This window comes from Pygoscelis adeliae, unplaced genomic scaffold, assembly GCF_000699105.1.
Source record: "Pygoscelis adeliae isolate BGI_AS28 unplaced genomic scaffold, ASM69910v1 Scaffold277, whole genome shotgun sequence".
NCBI classification, from domain to species: Eukaryota; Metazoa; Chordata; class Aves; order Sphenisciformes; family Spheniscidae; genus Pygoscelis; species Pygoscelis adeliae.
Genome location: NW_008825218.1, coordinates 941,419 through 960,710, shown reverse-complemented (window position 1 = coordinate 960,710; position 19,292 = coordinate 941,419). Strand labels below are relative to the sequence as shown.

The following is a 19,292-nucleotide window of genomic DNA, read 5'->3' as shown; positions in this document are numbered from 1 at the left end:
GCCTGCCAGCCTCCTGCAAAGTGTCACGTTCTGTTCCGTCTCAGTTCCGGTCCCGTCAGCTGGGCTGGTGAGAGCGGAGACGTCCGAGTCTGGGACTGCTAAAGGAAACAAACTCATGTCTGAGCAAATTGCAGGAGGCATTTTGGGCACTGATTTGTATACCTACATTAATGATTCTGCTCTAAATTGTTCTCATCATACATGGAAATGATGCCGTCTGAACTTACGTTAAAGCACTTTGAACCAATGTGACTTCCTTCTCTCTACAATACTAATCCAGAAAGAGCTGCACTCAGTATCTCCATTTTGTGCCAAGAAAGCATGGTCACCATGGAGGTGACAAGTCGAAAAGGCCTTTAATCTGGAGAGGACATTAAGTAAAATTTAACTTGATATGAAGAATTCTAAAGGTTTCAGAACCTACAAATTTAAAAAAAAACAACACAAAACAGTCCCCTGTCCCTTCATGCACATAACACTTTCCTGTCCTGGTTTTGGTTGGGATAGGGATAACTTTCTTCCTAGTAGCTGGTACAGTGCTGTGTTTTGTATTTAGTATGAGAATAATGTGGTAACACACTGCTGGTTTAGTTGTTGCTAAGCAGTGCTTACACTAAGTCAAGGACTTTTCAGCTTCTCCTGCCCTGCCAGCGAGAAGCCGGGAGGGGGCACAGCCAGGCCAGCTGCCCCAAACTGCCCAAAGGGCTATTCCATGCCATGGGATGTCATGCTCAGTGCAGAAACTGGGGTGAGTTGGCTGGGGGACAGCCCCCCCTTGTTTTCCTTTTAATTACAATTTATTATTATATTATATTTTATTTCAAGTATTAAACTGTTCTTATCTCAACCCACAAGATCTCTTACTTTTGCTCTTCCAATTCTCGCCCCCATCCCACCGGGCGGGATGGTGAGCGAGCGGCCACATGGGGCTTGGTTGCCGACTGGGGTTAAACCACGACAATTGCCAACGTGGAACATGTTGCTCTGTGATTTATGTTGGGTTTTCTTATTTGACTAACTCAGGGGCAATGCACTGGAATTTGTATCTTTTTCAGACTTATGCCTGAAGTAATCTTGCAAGAGCTCTAAATGATGTGTAGAGGAAATTTTCATGGGACATCTTTTTGGGAAAAGAATCTGTACAGTTAAGACTGCATGAACGTTCAGTATAAGACTGAAAAATGACAAATTTGTACCAAAATAATTATATATCTATAAAATATATATATTAAAAAACTATATACTTTGTATAAAATAAAAACAGGAAGGAATGTGGCCATGAAAAGAAAACTCTCATAAGGTACTGGATGATTTAAATTTATTTCTGTAAGGACGTAAGGTCATAATTTACTTTCACTTCAATGAATATCAAAATACTTAGTCTTGTCTAATGATTATCATGATGCTGATGTGCATTTATTCTGTCATTCTTTCATTCCCACTTCTGTTATAAAAGTGTACATGTAATAAAACCCACAGATTCTGGATCCACAGTAACTATTACTGGCATTAGGGCAGTCATTTTTAGCAGACTTCAGAAATAAAGTTTCCTTGGTGCTGCTGGTTTTTTTTTCCTTGAAACCATTTTCTTACTGAGGCAGAATTTTGCTCTAATTCAGCTGTAATAAGCATACCATTCAAATTAATTGCTCTTTTTCTGAAGTTAACATTAGTATGTGAGATGTGGCAGAACTAGTGCGAAAATTTAAAAGCCCGGTCACCACCTTCCGAAACAGTCCCAAAATGTCTCGGAAACTCTTGGGCATTAAGAAAATGTCACTGATTGAGCAATTGTTCAATAAAGAGCTGAGGGTTTAATTTCAGGCTAACGGGATGTATAAACGCTAGTAAAATTCTCATGCATCAAGAAAAGCTTTTTAATAAATTAGGTAGGCTTTCAGTTCACTATGGGGAGAAATGAATTTGGAAGCCAGACGTTTTGAGTACGGTACACTACTTGGTCATTATCTTTTGAAGAAAAACTCGCCATGTTTCGAGCCTCTTTCTTGCCCTTCTGACAGAAGAATAGTTTTATTCTAAATCTTTAGTGGAAACTTTTAACAAATGTCTGGTAAATACGTTTTTCTTTAACAAGTATCCTTCTTTTAGTTTGTATATGTGAAAGTCATCTTGCTGTCATTAATAGTGTATTTGGTGTATCCTACAGCGCAATCTGGTTCCTACAGACGAGATTACAGTGTACTACAGATCACACCCAGAAGGTGACTACTTGGATACTGTTATTAAGGAACATACGGACTTCATTTTTGGAACAATAAAGGCTGCCCTGAAGCCTTACCCGGTGCCTACCTCAAAAGAAGTTCTCATCCAGGAAACAACCCAAGTAAGAAGGAAAAAGCATTAACTACGTAGTTCACTTTGTTATCTGCTTTTAACTGAACAAAGTGCTTCAATCGCACAAAAATTGTATGTTAATATTTATTTGTGGGATATAGTGGATATTGCTTCTTAATTATAAACTTCCATATTAGTCTTTTTGGTTTAAAAATGAGAATAGTTGGGCTCTGTATGTGTAGTATTTTTGAAAATGAAGCTGCTTGGGTACCAAAATAAATATCTTAGGTAGTTGTTTATGTAAGCTTAATACACACAGTTATTTGTGCATTGTTTAAACAGCAAAAATATTGTTGCTCTGATTTCTTTATGTTAATATGCTTTTGTATGAGATATGTTCTCCCTTGAGGCTAAATTCTGCCTTTTGGCTTAAGACCAGCTTCAGTTACTGATGTTTGAAGGCGCTTGTTTTTCCTCCCCCGTGTTGCTGAAGTTCAGTCTTTTGTAACAATGCCGTTTCGCAGATTGGCTTATTCTTTCAGCAGCAGATTTGAACTATTTCCTTTGTTTTCTTTGAGTGTTTCTCCTGACGTGTTTTGAGAATACTTTTGCTGTGGTTTTATTCAAACTTAGTATATTCAAAAGGCATTCCTAGCAGAATTTTGGATGAAATATTCTTCAATCTAAATGTCATGCTAGACCAGAAAGACAAGAACTTATGATATATCAGACTTAAAACTTGATTTATAGAATGGCTTGGAGGTCTGAGAATAGCTGAAAGGAAAGCACGTTTTATCCATCTTAATAACAGTATGTGTAAGGAAATGTTTTATACTTATTAATTACACTTATAAGTTGTACAGATTTGAAACAAAGCTCTGTTTGGCCTTTTTCAAAAGTGTTAGTTTAATCTAGTGACAAATACAGGGAAAAAACACTGTGTAAAAGTGGAGAATATTATGGTTGAGAAATCGGTGAAAATATGTTGCTATTTCTTCTAGGTACTTACTTGATTGGGATACTGCTGATGGACAGTTTGATGTTAAGTCAACATAAAAAATGAATTAGAATGTAAAAGCAGCTGGAAAAAAACGTTAGTGCTGGGAAACACTTGTCTGAATGCCTGCCTCTGAAATTGCCTAGTACATGAGCTTTAATGTTGGCGACTGTGTCTTTTTTCGTGAAAGCTCTTGTGCCTGTGCAAGTGTGTTCCCCCCCCCCTTATTTTTCTGTTTTCTAAATCTTAATTTAGCAGATTCTAGTGAAAAAAACATTGTGGAATGCTGAAAGATGAGTCTATTGGATTAGTTTTAAATAACACTGTCTACGTAAAGACGAAATCTTGCCCTGACAGAAGGTGCTGGTTATTATGGATACAATTGATAGTTGTTGTCTGGATGTCAGCAAAAACCAGACATCCGTTCAGTTTTGGAAATGATGAGCTAGTATGTAAACCGGAGCTGGGAGGTTTGTGGCTATGCGTTTGCACAAGTGTTGGATTTCAGACTGCGTAAACCTAAAAAATTATAGCTGAAGTAAGACTATGTATGATACGGTTCTGTGTGGCTGTTGCAATGACTAAGTCTATAGAAATGTAATGATCTTGTAATGGTCATAGAGCTGAGAGCGCCTACCTGTCAGCTTAAAATCTTGGGCATGGAGGTTTTGTCAAACAAAAACATTAGCAGGGAGTTATTGCAAGTTCTGTGTACCAAAGCTGCACAGTTTGTGTGGTAAACGGAGGCAAAGAAAAACTTTGGGTAAATGCAGAGTTGTTTGTTATTATTTTACTTTAAGGAGTCTCAATCACTACAAAGTACCTCCCTACGGAGTTAGTCTGTCGTCTTTGCCGCGTGGGTTGCCTTCTGCACACGTGTTTACAGACTTGCTGTGCCTCGGAATTGTTCGGCACATACTTAGACTTTAAAATAGAGGTTGCAGAGAGAAACAGATGACTGAGATTTTAGTGCAACTGTAAAGTCTTCCTTGGTAGTTGCGCCTCCTGAGACTGCGGAGATGGATTGCTTAGGGCAGACGTTTGACTCTGTACTCTGTGTTCCGCTGCAACTAGCTTGTCACATTAAGAGCAGTGAATAAAAATACCTGAAATGAAAAAGCCCTTCTTTAGAAATCCTTTCAGTGTAGCAGTTTGGCCCTTTGTTGGAGGGCTGAGGATAGCTGCAGCTGTGTGCAATGAATTTGTAGTTTGGTGCAGCAGACGTGGCTACGGTTAGTCGTCTTTATTAGTCATAACTGGATTGCATTTTGCACTAGCAGTTTCAGGCATAAAGACTATGAAGATGTGAATTCAAATTGAATTATGCATCAACTGTCTTCTGTTGGTGGGGGTTGATAAGCAGTATTGACGTGGAAAATGCTTTACAGTGCTGATTATATAGATGATTATATAGACTTTTCAGATACAAAAGCAGGTGCAAGTTAAAAGAATGAAGTGTGTAATTCCACATGTGAATTCATAAGTTAAGTCAGCTGTGACAGGATCATTGCACCAAATTTCTGGAAGATGTTAAAAGGAATAACAGGTCTGCATGATGTTGAATATGTGAAGACTGGGACAAAAATGAAATGCAGTCTGTCTTTTCTACAAGTGTTTTTGATTATGCTCAGGATCATTATTTCTGTGAAATTATCCTGGATCAATTTTTGATACAAGGCTTTAATTATGAACTCTTCTCCCAAAGACTTGCTCTGAGAGACAACAATAAAAATCAGCAGTTGCTCAGAAAATACTGGGAAGGAAAAACAGCTACTTGAAAAATGAATTCTTAATTGCTGGTAGAATTGGGTAAACACAAAATGAGATTTGCTGCTCCCTAGTTTGTAGTAGGAGCTCAGCAAGGAGTGGCACTTCCCAGTTTGAGCTGGTCACCTTTGGACTGTGACTCGTAACAAAGACCGTCCCTAAATTTACAAAAAATTTGGCCGCAATGGCCACTTAGTACCAGTTGTTCATCTAACTGATTTCTGTATGATATTTGTTTAATTACAAATTGTAATTAAGAGATCTTTTGGAGTGTGATTCTCATGAAAACTGGTCTAAGTGCAGGAGTAACTCCAGCCCGTACTTAGCTCAGGAAAAGACCCATGCTTGGAAAAAGCACAGTCTTGGAGCTGTGGTTTAAGGCCTCTACAAAATGTCTGTTTCTGTAGTGTTGCTACAGATTGTCAAGTCTCTTCATCCTGTCCGTCTCATTTGCAAAGGAAGACACTTGTTCCATTTCTTGTTGGGGTGTTTGAAGTCTTAATTGGTTCACTAATTGCTAATGGGGAGATACTCACCAAGGCTGACTTGATAGCAAGGCAGCTGCTACCCCGGCTGTTCTCGGTAGCCCCTTGGAGACAGATGAAGGCTTCTCCAGGCAGCGACTGAGAGCAGGGTCATGTCTTTGGATACTCTGAATTACCTCTGGAAGAGTCTTTCTCTCTCAAGTGTATTCACTTTTGGATTGTATTTTGGGAGACTGTCATCACTGCTCATCACTTGTGAAAACCAGGCTGTTTGTTCCTCTCTGTTTTTCTTACGTGTTAAATGCTGCTGTATCTTGAACATCTATTAAAGACAAATTAATATTTGAAGCGCTCTGTCTCTGAAGGAAGGTGTGGCAAAAGTTGCTATTTTATTTTAAGTCATGTTTAGTACAATAAGGCAAGATCTTAGTGTTGTTTATTTAAGAAAAATATTTTGTTATGTTTGTTTAACAAAATGATATTCAGATGATAATCATAATATTCCTCTTCCTTCAGCTGAAGGGATCAGAGCTAGAAATTACACTCGTCAGAGGTGGTTTGTGTCCGTGTGTTGGTCCAGCCTGTGCCTACGTCAACCTCAGAGTTTGTGTTAATGGGACAGAGCAAGGTAGGAACGTACCGGGTTTGATTTGTCAGTGGTGGTGTTAAAAGATTGTTTGGAAGACGGTGTGATGAACGTTGGAGCCACAAATTTGTTTGAAAGATGGTGCGAACTCCCTTCCGATAGTAGCTTTAAAGAATTCTTGAAAAGAAGTTTATTAAAAGCAAAACCACATGTTGTCCATGATGTCTTCTGATAGGGACCTGAAGTAAATATGTGGGCGTGCACATGAATTATTTATATTCTGCAGAAGGGTTTGCATGTGAGTATCTATATGGAGGCGTACACGCTCTATATTTATGTGTGTACATTCACCCACGCTCAGAGCGTGCACCTTGAGAATTTTTGATTCTTGATGGAGTACTGTAAATGTAGGTGATGCCTCTCTGTGGAGGAGATACTGTTTTTGAAAAACTGAGCTATTAAACATAGAGCTGAGAAGAATACTTTAAAACTAGAGAATATAATGATAATGAATAATGGATAATGAAAAGACGAGTGGAGCGATATTGTTAAAAGTGTTTCAAGGTTGAGTTAATACAGTAAAAGGAGAGAAAACTAAATGCACTCTCTGGAATTATTTTTCCTACATGTGTTGACAGTTTATGTGTCAAAGTAAGTGTGCCTTGTTTAACATGGTTACAAAGCCACTTACTGAATAATAATGAACGTAACTATGTAAGCTGGCAAACGCCTCGGAGGGCACACAGTCCATCAGTTTTCAATCAATACAACACTGGATTATAATTCGGTGACATAAAAAATTGACTGCTTTGCTAATAAAAACAACTATAACTTCCATACGTTAAATCTGAGGTACGCTTGAGTTGGTTTTCCCGTTTTCTTTCCTTTTTCCCTTTCTTACTAAAAAAATTTCTGGAAGGTGCAGTGTTGCCAGTTTCAACTTAGCTTAGACACTCCCTGGAAGTCATTAGAAAATCATTGACATTTGGCTGTTGCTTCCAAACGGCATTTTAATTTCTTAATTTTGGTTTTAGATGGTGTATTGCTGCTGGAAAATCCAAAAGGAGATAATACCTTGAACTTCACTGGACTTGTAGATGCTGTCTCCTGCATTTTTGGTCTTAAAAATTCAAAACTGACAGTTTTTAATGGAAAAACAGGTAAATGGACTATGACAAGGAAAATGGAAAGTCTTTCTAGCGGCAGCTAGGAGTTATTTACTGTATAATTTTTCTATATATATACAAAATTGACAAGCAAATGCATAAGGAAATATTCTATTTTATAGTACTTATGAGACTGTGTTTATAGTCACATCAAAAGGTTTCCAAAAGCTGCTGCTAAATGATGCTCATCTCTTCTGTTATCTTATTTCCATTGCAGTTCTCATCAGGACAAAGTCTGATTTATTTGGGAAGGCGTTTCCATCGGGTCCAGGCTATGCTATATGTTGATGGCAAGCTGCCATCAGCTTTTGCCTGCTTTTTCTTCCCTAATGCCTCAGTAGGCAGGGTGAGAATTTAAACTCAATGCAAACTGCTGTCTGTAGAGGAAAAAAAAAATGTTGCTTTTTCACCCTAGAGAAACTTGAGGATCTCTGCATTTCTTCTTTTCAGAAAAAGCTATGGAATATTTTTGCAGCTTGAACTTGGCCTCCGTTAGGGCACGAGAACGAAAAATACCGTCTATGGATCGTGTAGAGAGTTACAGGCTATGTCGTAGTTTTGTTCATTACAAAGATGATATAGCTGAAACAGAGAACAACAACATTATGAAAGATGTTACAATTAGTGACTATGAGGCCCTGCCAGAAAAGCGGCATTCTCTCCCCTGAGACGAAGATGCTGTTTTATTATTACATTACGTATAATATTTCAGTACATCAGGAAAAGTTACAACATAGAAATCGGCACGCTGAGGACAAGGTTGCACTAGTAACCAAACACTTCAGTGAATGCATACAGGAAGTAGAGGACTTGCGGTGGCCGGGCCGTGATACGACTTCAGAGATGTTTGAACAGTAGGAGTAAGCTCTTTGTATGTTCTCAGGGTTGTGTACAGGCACATCTTGAAGTTCAAACTTTTGTCTGTTTCCGCACCCTTCATATGAAGTCTAAAATGAGTGACACAGAAATGATAAAATACATTTTAACGGTAATTGGTAATTGGACGGCTACAGAAACTTTTGCTAGTGTGTCTTCATAGAAACATTACTGAAGCACCATCTAAGAGGGAGATACTTTAATTGGCTCTTGTGGAAGGCTGTTTAGGGGTGACCGTAGGACGGCTAAGGATCACCAGTTCGTGTCTTACCCGTGACGTCAGAAGGGGAATAGTCTTACTCGAGTCTGTGATGTCACCGTTTACATCTCGATCTCTAGTTTTCTTACTTGTCTTTTCCTGAAAGTATTTCTAGAAGAATGTTTTGGGGTTTTTCATATCGGATGAGATGCGCTTACCTTACTGTGATAAAACCTCGTTCCAAGCTGTGCTCAGCTGAACGGAATAGTTCTATCATACAAAATGATTGTTCTCTGCTTTCAGTTGCAGATGATTTATAGGAAATTCTGGATCCCTCAGTATCTTCCTCAAGTTTCAGTTATGTTTTAAAGGAGGAAATAGTTTTCCTTGAAATAATTTTCCAAATATTAGTGATATACTTCATAGCAGTGTGGTATGTGCCTACAGAGTTGGGTACGTACTAGTACAATTTGCTACCGTACAGTTATTACAATTCATTCAGTATGATTATTAAGCGATGACCTCTGCAAAAGGCCAAGAAGGATTGGGAAACTCATCTCATTAAGATGAGAAGCAGTTTGGGTTTTGCCACTAACAGGACAAAAGGATGCAGCACCAATCTACTAATGCTGAGATCCTAAAGGAAGTGGTAGAGAAAATCTAAACCTTCCCTCTTTCTCAAAGGTTCTCTTCTGCAGCAGTTATAAAGCTTGCTTTCTTTCCTTTCCACGTTGCTTTTGCTGTGTAGGTATCATTTTGGGACCTTCCATCTTTGCGTGCTGATTTTAAGCTTTCACTCTTTGTAAGTGGTTTGGGCAGAGCGGGTTCTTTTTCTTCCCCTGCCCGCTTATTAACAACATGAAAATTCCCTTGGAAAGGTTAGGTTATCAAATTCACTTCTGTTGCAGTTTGGCAGAGATCTTGAATTAAGTATTGATCAGCAGAAGGTACGGCTCCCTGAGGAGTCAGGGCTGAAGGCATGTACAAAGAAAATAGCTCTTAAAGATGTTAGAGAATAGAACCGAAATTCCTGATGTCTGGTTTGGATACAATCCCTTTGCCTTATCTGCCCAGCCTTCGCACGGGTAGTGTTAGGTGAGGCCTAATGGCGATTCCAGGCTCTCTTTAGGTCAGGCAGGGGGTTGGTACCAGCCGCGCTCTCTGAGAGGAATTGCAAAGAAAGGTCGCGCACTCCGGACAAATTGTTGCTGAATTGTTCCCATGTGTGTTAATAAAATTGTGACCCAGTACAACCATATTTCTGGCTCCTCATTTTCCTTCCTGTGGTTTTTAGGGCTGTCCACTTTACTTGCAGTAATTTATTATCTTGTTTTCTAATTGTAATGAAGATTTACTTAGGGTTGCGTAATGGCACAAGATCAGGCAATTCTTGTATTAAGGCAGGCTAAAATATGTCATGTGCAACATCGAAACAATGGGATAAACATTTCCTCCCCAACAGTGTACTGATGTATTTTGAGTAACTGCACAAACACTGAGCAAGGCTCTGGATTTGTACTGACCTTCAGAAACTGAGAATACAATTTGTCTCTTTACATTTTAAAAAAAATTAATCATTTAAAGGAAAGAGGCTGGGCTCAAGTCAGATGGTAAGAACAGTTGTCTGTGACTTTCTTTTTGCTCTAGGTAGCTGAAAACTTTCTAAACTTCTTACTGGGAATGCTTTTTGACTTGCACTCGGCTTTCATGGAAGCAGGCCATATTGAAAAAGACCTATTTAAAAAAAATTTCAATTTGTTTGTCTTTATGGGAATAAATGAAGCTGTAAATCAGGTAGGGCTTAAAGGGAGGGAAGGGAAGGTGAGGCAAAAATCCCTCTACAAGCTTCTTAGTTCATGTCTTATTTCATCTTTATGATTTTCAGATTGCTAATTTTTTTTTCTAATTCTATTCCTAGTACTGTTTTCTGAACAAGAGTAGAAAAAGATTTTTTTTTTTTAAATCTTTAATTTTTAAAAGGCCATGAGGCTGTAAGGCACCTTAGGAGAGCATTGCCACTTAAATCTCAGCTGCAGGGAGAACTGACTTTAAAAGTGATTTTAATATTGATGAGCACTTGTAATATCTGCTTGTTTTCAAGTGTATTGTTACATATGAAAAAATGAGCCACTTTTTTCTTTTTCATGCTCTTAATAGAGGGTTCTATGAACCGACTCCATTGACAGGACTGTACATGAGCTCTTCCTTGTGGAAATGTCAGCGGTCCTGTAATGCAAAATGCTAGGCTTGTTAAATACGCAGATCACCATGACTGTAGCCCGTGCCCTGTTGCCCTGCATAGATCTGCACAGATCCCGGCAACTGGTAATGTCAAACTCGAAGTTACCTGAGCCGTGTGTTTCTTGCTCTGTAAAGCACCCTGCTCGCTACTGCTGTCTCCTACCCATGACTTGTACGTAAATGGCAAGCGGCAGTGCTTTAGGGTTATCCCAGGAAAAACCTGCTGCTGGCTCCCTTTCCGTATGACGAAATCTTGTTAATTCCTCTCCACTTGTTAATTTAGTTATTTTCTTGCTTCCCTGTAAGTAAAACCAAAAGCAAAGCCCCCTCCTGTGCTTGAGCCCGTGCCTTGCGCCTCAAACATACCAAAGAAGCGTTTGGGTGGCTGGCGGATGGCCACCATCATTGTAAAACCTTCATTCTTGAAAACTGAATTCTAGAAGCAGCAATGAAGTTTTGCCTTTTTCTTTAAAGCTATATATATATATAAAAAAGTTGATTTTTAAAAGATAGCATTTTAGAATCTTAGATGCAGTCTGAGGTCTTCATCCTTCCTCAGGGCAGCCTCGTAAGCCTTCCACAGCGCGTCGCGCTTTGATGTTCTGTGGCAGTTGGCAAAATTTTGAGAGCTTGTAGCCTGTGATTACTTTCCACCTTTTTGGGGGGTTTTGTTTTGATTTTTTGGGGTTTTTTTTGTTTGGTTTGGTGTTGGCTTTTTTGGTTTTGTTTTCATTTTTAAGTTTGTAAACATCCCGGGGAAAAGGAGTGCCACTTCTGCCCCTTTGAAATTCATTCAGATGAACTGATGGAAAATAAGCTTCGTAAAACTTAGGCTCTGTGACATGCGAATAGGGTTGATATGGAATGAAAACCTGTTGGAAAGAGATGACAGATGTGCCTGTTCCGTACGTACAGGCAACGCACAATTCTTCGAAGAAATTACATTTATTAGTTCTTCCTGGATTTGGTCTTTGGAGTTCTTTTGTAGCTGCAAAAGCTTCGTAGCAGGCAGTGATGTTATTTCTCTGTATCTTTAACATTATGGCTATCAGCAGCTTTTTTTTTACCTCTGTGATACAGGCTCATGTTGGCAGTGCAGAATGCAGCCCCACGTATTTCATTTGTATTACAGAAACCTCACGAGCTTCTCATCTGAGTGCTTTCGGGGTGCTGGTATTACTCCTAAAATCCTTTGAGACATAGGTCCTATTTTGGGTCTGATCTTCCACCATTTTCTAAATATGCATGGCTGGAGTCATCTGCTGAATCATCAGCTGTTGTTGATATTAAACACAAATATTAGTGCAGAGGGTTCATGAGCTAACCAGCCACTGGTTTTACATTTATCATCATCTGGAGTTTAATGAGGGAAATGTCCTGATGTTGCATAGTGACACATAGCCGGTGCTGCTTCAACTAGGGAAGTCAGGGTACAGGCAAAGATCGTAGGTCTTAACTTAATGAGATAGAAATGGCCGGCTTAAGTGCATAATTTCTTGCTTGTTTCAAGCTACTTAACTATTTTTATTGCATAAGTAATCATGTTGTATATTTATGTGCATAAGAAGTGTTACGTAGGAGCTCATTTCCCCAGCAGACGAAGTACTCTATTAACAAAACAAAATATTTCTGCACAAAATCTGTTCTTCAGAATGGAGAAATGCTCTTTCTTGAGGAAGGAATCGCGAAGAGGGAAACGCTTCCACAGTGGAGTCAGTAGTTAAAGACTCATCATCAGCTAATGGAGTGAGAGCTGGACCGCGGCTTCCCTGTAATGGCCCGACCGCTCTCATTTTCTTTTTCAGAACTGATAAACAAAACTGACTTGCTTAGTCTCAGCGGAAGGACTCTACAAGTGACAACAGGGTCGGCACCTGCTCTGATCAGCTCTCCTGATGCTCTGCTCTGCCAGTATATCAACTTGCAGTTAATGAATGCAAAACCCCAAGGTATGTAGGATACTGATCTCTCCTCACTTACAGGCTGAGCTTTTTGTGACTCAAGTTCTGGACACCATTGCTCACTGGTGAAGAGAAGTACCTATGTTTTTACTGGTAGATGGTGATTGTGTTTATTTGTTCCTAGCATTTGCTTTCTAATAAACACAATGTTTACATTTAGCTTTTCTCCCTCTTTTCACACAAGAAAAAGGAGAACCAGTGTGAGATAAGGGACAGCATTTAAACATGAGCCCTTCAGCCTTGTTTTCCTATTTCTGACCATCAGCTCACCTGTGCAGCTTATTTTAAAACTGAGGGAAAATGAAGGAGCCAGCTCTTTACCAAGACATTGTAAATGGCCTGTGAAACATTTCTTAGTGCTATGCAAAAGCCAAACGAATTGTATTATTAACCTGATCTGGAGTGTATGTAATGTGTATGTAATTGTTTCACAGCTGCTAATCTTGGAACTTCTACTCTGAAACCTCACGTTGGAGCAGCTATATTGTTAGTAACTTGCTCTCAACGCCTCATAGCAGGGTGGAGGTTTTCTGGACTGTCCCTGTGGAATCCTATTGATGCTACTGGGAACCTACTTGGGCCCAAAATGTGTTTTTTAACTGGGGATTTGATCATTAGAAGGTGCTTTGTGAGTTTCTGTAGTTCTTCGTGGTTGGTGTGTCCTGTTGACATAGTTCCTGTTTCCCAGTCTCTAGGTTATCCTGTTGACCCATGTGAAGAATTCTGCAAAGTTTTCTTTTGTTTTTCAAGCTGTTAATAATCACTTACATTTCTGATTCTATAATTCATGAACTTATTTAGTGACGTATTTTATCTGTAAGTAGGTCAGTATTGGTAATTACTCAGCACTATGAAGAAATAGAGGTGAAATGGAAGAAGAAATCCTAAATTTCAATTTACCAAGATAAATGAAATAGCATCATTCCTCACCAATAGTGATTCAACCGTTTATCTTGTTCAGAATGTCAGAAAGGAACAGTGGGAACTCTTCTAATGGAAAACCCTGTTGGTCAGAATGGATTAACGTACCAAGGTCTTCTACATGAAACGGCAAAAGTTTTTGGTCTCAGAAGCAGGAGGCTAAAATTGTTCCTGGATGAAGCGCAAACTCAGGGTAAGCACGAACTTCTGGTTTGCTTGTCCAAGGATACAGGGAAGTTTTTGCTGAGGAGCAGCTAATGTAGCCTGAGATCTAATTACTAAACGCGTACTATTTACGCATTGGTTTCTAGTTTTGCCCAGTAATTCAGTATTTATTTAATAAAATCCTTTAAGCACACGTATACATTTAGAAATTCAAAGCTCTAATGCATTCCCTTCATAAAATGGCCAAGACAAGTTCTGTGAAAGTGTCGTCCTTTTGGAATAGAATGGTCAGTCAGCAATGTAGATGGTAGTTACGTGCTGCTGTGACTAAGCAGAGAGAGTGAATCTCCTCCGAGAAGTGAGTCTGAAGTGTGAATATTTTAAGAACCTGTTCAAATTGTTCCCGTAACATTCATATCGCTGCAGATTTTCTTTTTCCTTCCTTTCGGAGAATGGGAGTGGGCGGAAAAGCATATGGGATCTATTTTAGAGTTGTGTGAGTAGGTCAGACTCAGTAGGGTGCGGCAGCTGCGATTCATTCAGAATACCTGGGAAGTAGGAAGCTTCATCACATAGTTGCGTGTCTGAAATGTTAAAGAATCTTCCAAAACCACAGACGGATGGTGAGGCTTAGAAACAAAAATTTCTGATTCATGAGTAAGATAAGACTAAAGATGTAGCCACCTGTAGTGCTAAAAAGCTGGACCTGAGAACGATTTGGGACTTTATTTGACAGGAAGAATGGATTGGAAACTATGTGGTAAAAACCCCAGATATTTCCGTGTATTCAGGAGAATTCAACTCTTCGAATGAAATGATGTAAAGGATTCTGTCTCCGGTTTATCATAATGGCATGACTTACAGGCGCTTTGGGAAGGATATGTGACACTTAGCCTAACGTGGTAAATTAAGGTTACCTGTCCCGAAGTCAGACACCTTGTTTAACCCAGTTATCTAACCCCAGGATGGGATGACTTCCTCGGGAGGCGCCTGTCGGCTGATGAGGGGAGGAGGAGTGTAGCGCTCTAGCGTAGCTGGCTAAAACTGGGGTCACTTAGCTATCCACCTGGGTTGAAGGGATTCAAGCAGGAGAGATTAGAATCAGAGCGAGTAACGTGTGGGTTCTTTTGCTGTGGATTTTGGGGTGGGTTTTTTTTTTATTTCATGTGACCTGAGCTCTCTTTATTCAAAAGCCATTTTTGTAAGTAAAATGGATCTCAAATGTTGATGAGACTTTCCAGTGATAGTTTGAGCTAATGCTAAAAATAACGTGCTGAATGGTGCTAACAAACAGAGAGAACTGGAGACTGTAGTGTTTAGAAACAGCACAAGGTGTAAGAACCAAGTATATCAACCACACTTCATCTGCATAAACAGAAAATGTGTTTATGAGCGCAACCTTGCCGACTAGGAATTTAGCCATTCAGGAGCAATTGATGTTATACGTCTGTCTCTTTTTGGTTTCTATCATTGTTACAGGGCAAACGGGTTCACGGCAGCACATGACTTCGTTAAGATACTAAAATAACTATTGTAGAAAACTTTGAGCTTTGAAAGAGGGAAGTAAGTGACAAAACAGGGAAATTTACAGCCTTTAAGTCTCAATTTAAGTAAGGATTTTTAAAATGCCTTTACCTAAAAGGGAAATTGCTATAACATATTTGCAGTATGAATTCTCCAGAACTATTTAAACTTTAAATAAAGTGACAATTCATGATGATGTGAAAGATCAGATTTGATAACTCTTCAAAGGCTAAAACAAGTGATTTGATCTTTTTGAGACTCAATGTAGAGAACTTGGGCCTGGGGGTTTATTTGTGTAGCTAACGCATGCTTGTGCCATATAGCTATGCTTCTGCTCCTCAGGTTTAATTCTCACCATGCAGCTCTCCTAATAAGGTTTTTTGTGGAGTAAACACTGAAACGGTCGTACTTTATCTTCAGATCTCTTTATATGATCAATAAGCACTGCATATAAAGCAAATATTTTGATGCCTCTGGACAACATGAGTTCAATTAATGGTTACGTGTCTTGCTGCAACTTTGTAATCCCCTATTAATCTTTTCATCAATATATTTCAAGGTCCTACCTTTGAAACAAACAGTTCAGTCTCTTGAGTAGGTTTTTTTAATGGTTTATTCTAAAAATAACAAGTTATTTGCTGTTAACCACTTGAACGTTTGATGAAAATAACCCATGAATTGGAAGGCTGATGCCTGTTTTATTAAAAGAAAAAAATCACTTGGTGGAAAATGAGTTACCGGCTTTTAAAACATTATTTTTGTAAATGTCAGGTACGGGCAGTGGGCATCTGCTGCCTATTGCACAAAAGCTTGCCAACCTTTCAGAAAGAAATGTGGTTTTGACCCCCCTTTGGAATATTGGAAAAACATTCTATAAATAATGTCAGAGTGGTGAGCGTCGCTTATTCATGAGATTGAAACGCGCGTTACAGGTAGCTGATTCAGAGTCACATTCGGGATGAAGGCAATACTTTTTAATGCGCTAACTTCAAAGCCTTCCTCTGGAGGAATTGCCTCAGAAAGGTGGATGTCCTTACATTTTGTTGAGATATCAAGCTTCTGATTTCTAGAAGTAAAAAATACTGTTGAAAATAGTAGCTTCATGTAGTTCCTCCTTTTTTGGGATTTCAAAAATAAATAATTAAAAAAAAGACTTTGAGACCAAGTTCGTTGTTGGTTTGGCTGCTTCTGCAGACCAAAATAACTTTTTTACATACTGACGTAACATTTTCAGTGGGGGAGGGAAGGAAGGTTAATGAGGGAATAAAGCCCTAATTGCTGAATGGGATTATACCTCCACTCTTCCAGCTCTGTAGATGGGTATTCAGCTGCTTAAAGCAGAGCACAATGCTGGAAGAGAATGCCTTAAAAACAGCACCATCATGATCCATAAGGGCTTTTTGATTCTTTAATTAATAGGTGGCTTTTAAACTTCGATGCAGACTATATCTGCTCAGTCTAAAAATGACATATTTTTCAAAGAAAGATGGGGGCCTTAATGTTAGAAGGAGCGCGTACACCGTTACATGGAAACAAAACTCCTTGCTGCCATTCCTAGAATCAGTTTTCACTTGGACCTCATGTTACTGAAAACTAAACTGCTTTCACGTTATCTCCATGGCTGCACTTCAGGCTTGCCTCCCCCCAGCACACAGGCAGTGCCTTGGTCGCTGTCAGGCGGAGGTGAGCCCAAGTTAGAGCAGCGTGAATATCTGACGTCAGTCCTGTGATACAGTGCAGTACACTACCAAATCGTTTCTACTGAAGAAACACCCGGCCGTTCTGAATGTTATTAATCTGTCACTTGTGCTGACACTAGTGCCAACGTTTAAAATCATCTTTTACTTGCTCGTGTTGTCTATAGGGATTCTAGTGTGCAGAGCAACACCGTCACCCCCTGATATGCTTTTGCTTTGGGTTACCGCTTTGAAGTTTCTTAGTAACGAGACCTCTGGAATATTCGTTACTCAGATTACTTTTGTTCCAAAGCTGCACCTCCCAGTATTCACAACAATCTGCGCTGTTGCTGGGGTAGTTTGCTACAGCTGACGGGTGCTGGGAAGCACTGAGCTAGCAAGCGTCTAACTTCTTGGGAAAAGTGCGCTGTAAGGTGGCAAGAAGAGTAGAAGAGATTTCCAGTTCCTACCAACTTTGCAGGTGACTTTTTCTGCAGCCACAAAGTGCGATTACTCTGTGTTTGTGTTTCATAAATAATTATAAGCCCTGAATCAGCCTGTTGGAAATACGCTATATCCTTAAAAGAGGTTTGTTGGTGAGACTTTATCCTATTACAGTTCCAAACTAGGTGCATACAGCTATGAAAAGACTTAAGGAATTGATCTGGTGTGGTATGAAATTCTTTAGGCGTACTCGACGAGATTGCAACATTAGTTTTTCAGCAGATACTAGTACAATCATTGCTTTATGTACAGAACTCAAGTTAATGTATGCATGTTCTTGTTCTCGCACTCCTCCACACGTACACTGCTTTGTCTTCTGTCAGAGATGGGGCACTGGAGGAGATGGATCTCTGTATGGCCATTCTTACGTAATGGTGATAAGGGACTCCGGTTTTCAGTGCATTGTGTTGTATTGTTAATATTGGCCTCACTGCATTATAAAATAATTTCCTGAACTAGATACTATTCTGTGTGGATGCGAAGCTGGGAGCTGTGGGCTGACGTTGGCTTTCGAAAAATTCTACTTTGCAACCTACAACAGCATCTTCAACTCTTGCAGTGGCAATCCTGACGCGTGGTGACCCTTCCTTTAATGCTCTGGGCTTTAAGAGGAGGGAATTTTGAGCTGAGCACTTTCTGTCCGCGTCCCATTTTGACTGAACCAGTGGAACTGTCTGAGAAAAGGGGGGTGGGGGAAGCGTGTTGATAGCTTTACTTGTAAGCACGAGCACTAACTGTGTGCTGTTTCTCTCTTGTTTTTCTTGGTTCAGAGATCACAAAGGACATCTCCATGAAGAACCTGAACATGAAGACTGTGTATGTTCGTGTTATACCCACCACAGCTGAATGTTGAGAACTCCATGTTTATGAATAAGACCATGTAGACTCTTTTTCCACAAAAAATGAAGTAAAATTAAACTAGTACGCTTTTAGATTAACATCCAAGTTGTGTCTGGTACTTCTAACATCTCGAATTGCACACAGGATGGTTTCTACCAGTGCATGTCTAATATGCTGCTCTTTGGTTTCAAATACAATGTATTTTCATTATGTTATCTTATGATACTGTAAAAGCTGTTCCGAAAAATGTCAGAACTCCTTAACCTTGAATATCTATGCAGTAATTTGCCTGAAAGAAATGGGACTAGTACCTCAGTGATGCTGTTCTCTGCCTGCCCTTTATGCAGGGGGCATCTTTGATTTTCTAAACCACGGGTTACCTACAAGGCTCTGGGGGGTGTGCGTGTGTGCACATATAACGTGTGTATGTATATATATACACACCCACCCACCCCATGTTACAATAGTGTGTGGCTGTTGATTTAAAATACTCCCAAACTTCAACACTTGGAACAATAAATCTGCTTCATCTCCAAACTCGTTTCCCCGAGTTCAGAGTACTGTGCTTCCTTACGTTTTCTAAAGACGGTAACGCTTAGCACACCATACAGATGAGGGAAAACCTAGAGAGACTCGAAATCTGAAAATGTCCATACTGAGTGCTAATGGCTGTTTGGATTGTCATACTGTCAGGTTTTGGGGATTTTGTTTGGTACGGGGTTTTGGGGAGGGTTTCAGATTTAAAAGCAGTTTTAGATTGAAATGTGTTGGGTTTTTAGTTTTCATAATAGTCAATACAACTTGCCAAATGTTTTAGTGTTACCTTGTGTATCTGTAGGCAGGTGCAATAACGGGCAACGGTTTTTCAGTTTGAGAATGTTTTTTGGCTTGTTAACTTAAACTAGAAACTTAAGCACACTTAAGTTTCACTGCATTTCCATAGTGGTGTCAATCAGTGTTGAAACCTGCTATTGTACAGCATACTGAACGTGAGAAGGTATACGTGCACGCAGCTGCCTTCGCTGCTGTGCCTTTATTAGCTTCCTGAGAACGAGATTACGTATGCTGCGAACAAGAGTATTAACACAG

General features: G+C 39.6%; 1 protein-coding gene across 1 annotated transcript in view; it reads left to right on the top strand.

Annotated features, from left to right (window-relative positions):
• The window catches only part of IARS (isoleucyl-tRNA synthetase), a 110,981-nt gene extending 92,230 nt beyond the window's left edge, over positions 1-18,751 (top strand). Inside the window, exons 29-34 of the mRNA XM_009329264.1 lie at positions 2,168-2,344; positions 6,061-6,172; positions 7,165-7,290; positions 12,418-12,561; positions 13,535-13,687; positions 18,134-18,751. Of these exons, the coding sequence (XP_009327539.1) occupies positions 2,168-2,344; positions 6,061-6,172; positions 7,165-7,290; positions 12,418-12,561; positions 13,535-13,687; positions 18,134-18,216 (795 nt within the window). The 3' untranslated portion in view covers positions 18,217-18,751. The remainder of the gene's footprint in view (positions 1-2,167; positions 2,345-6,060; positions 6,173-7,164; positions 7,291-12,417; positions 12,562-13,534; positions 13,688-18,133) is intronic.
• Positions 18,752-19,292: the final 541 nt, after the last annotated feature.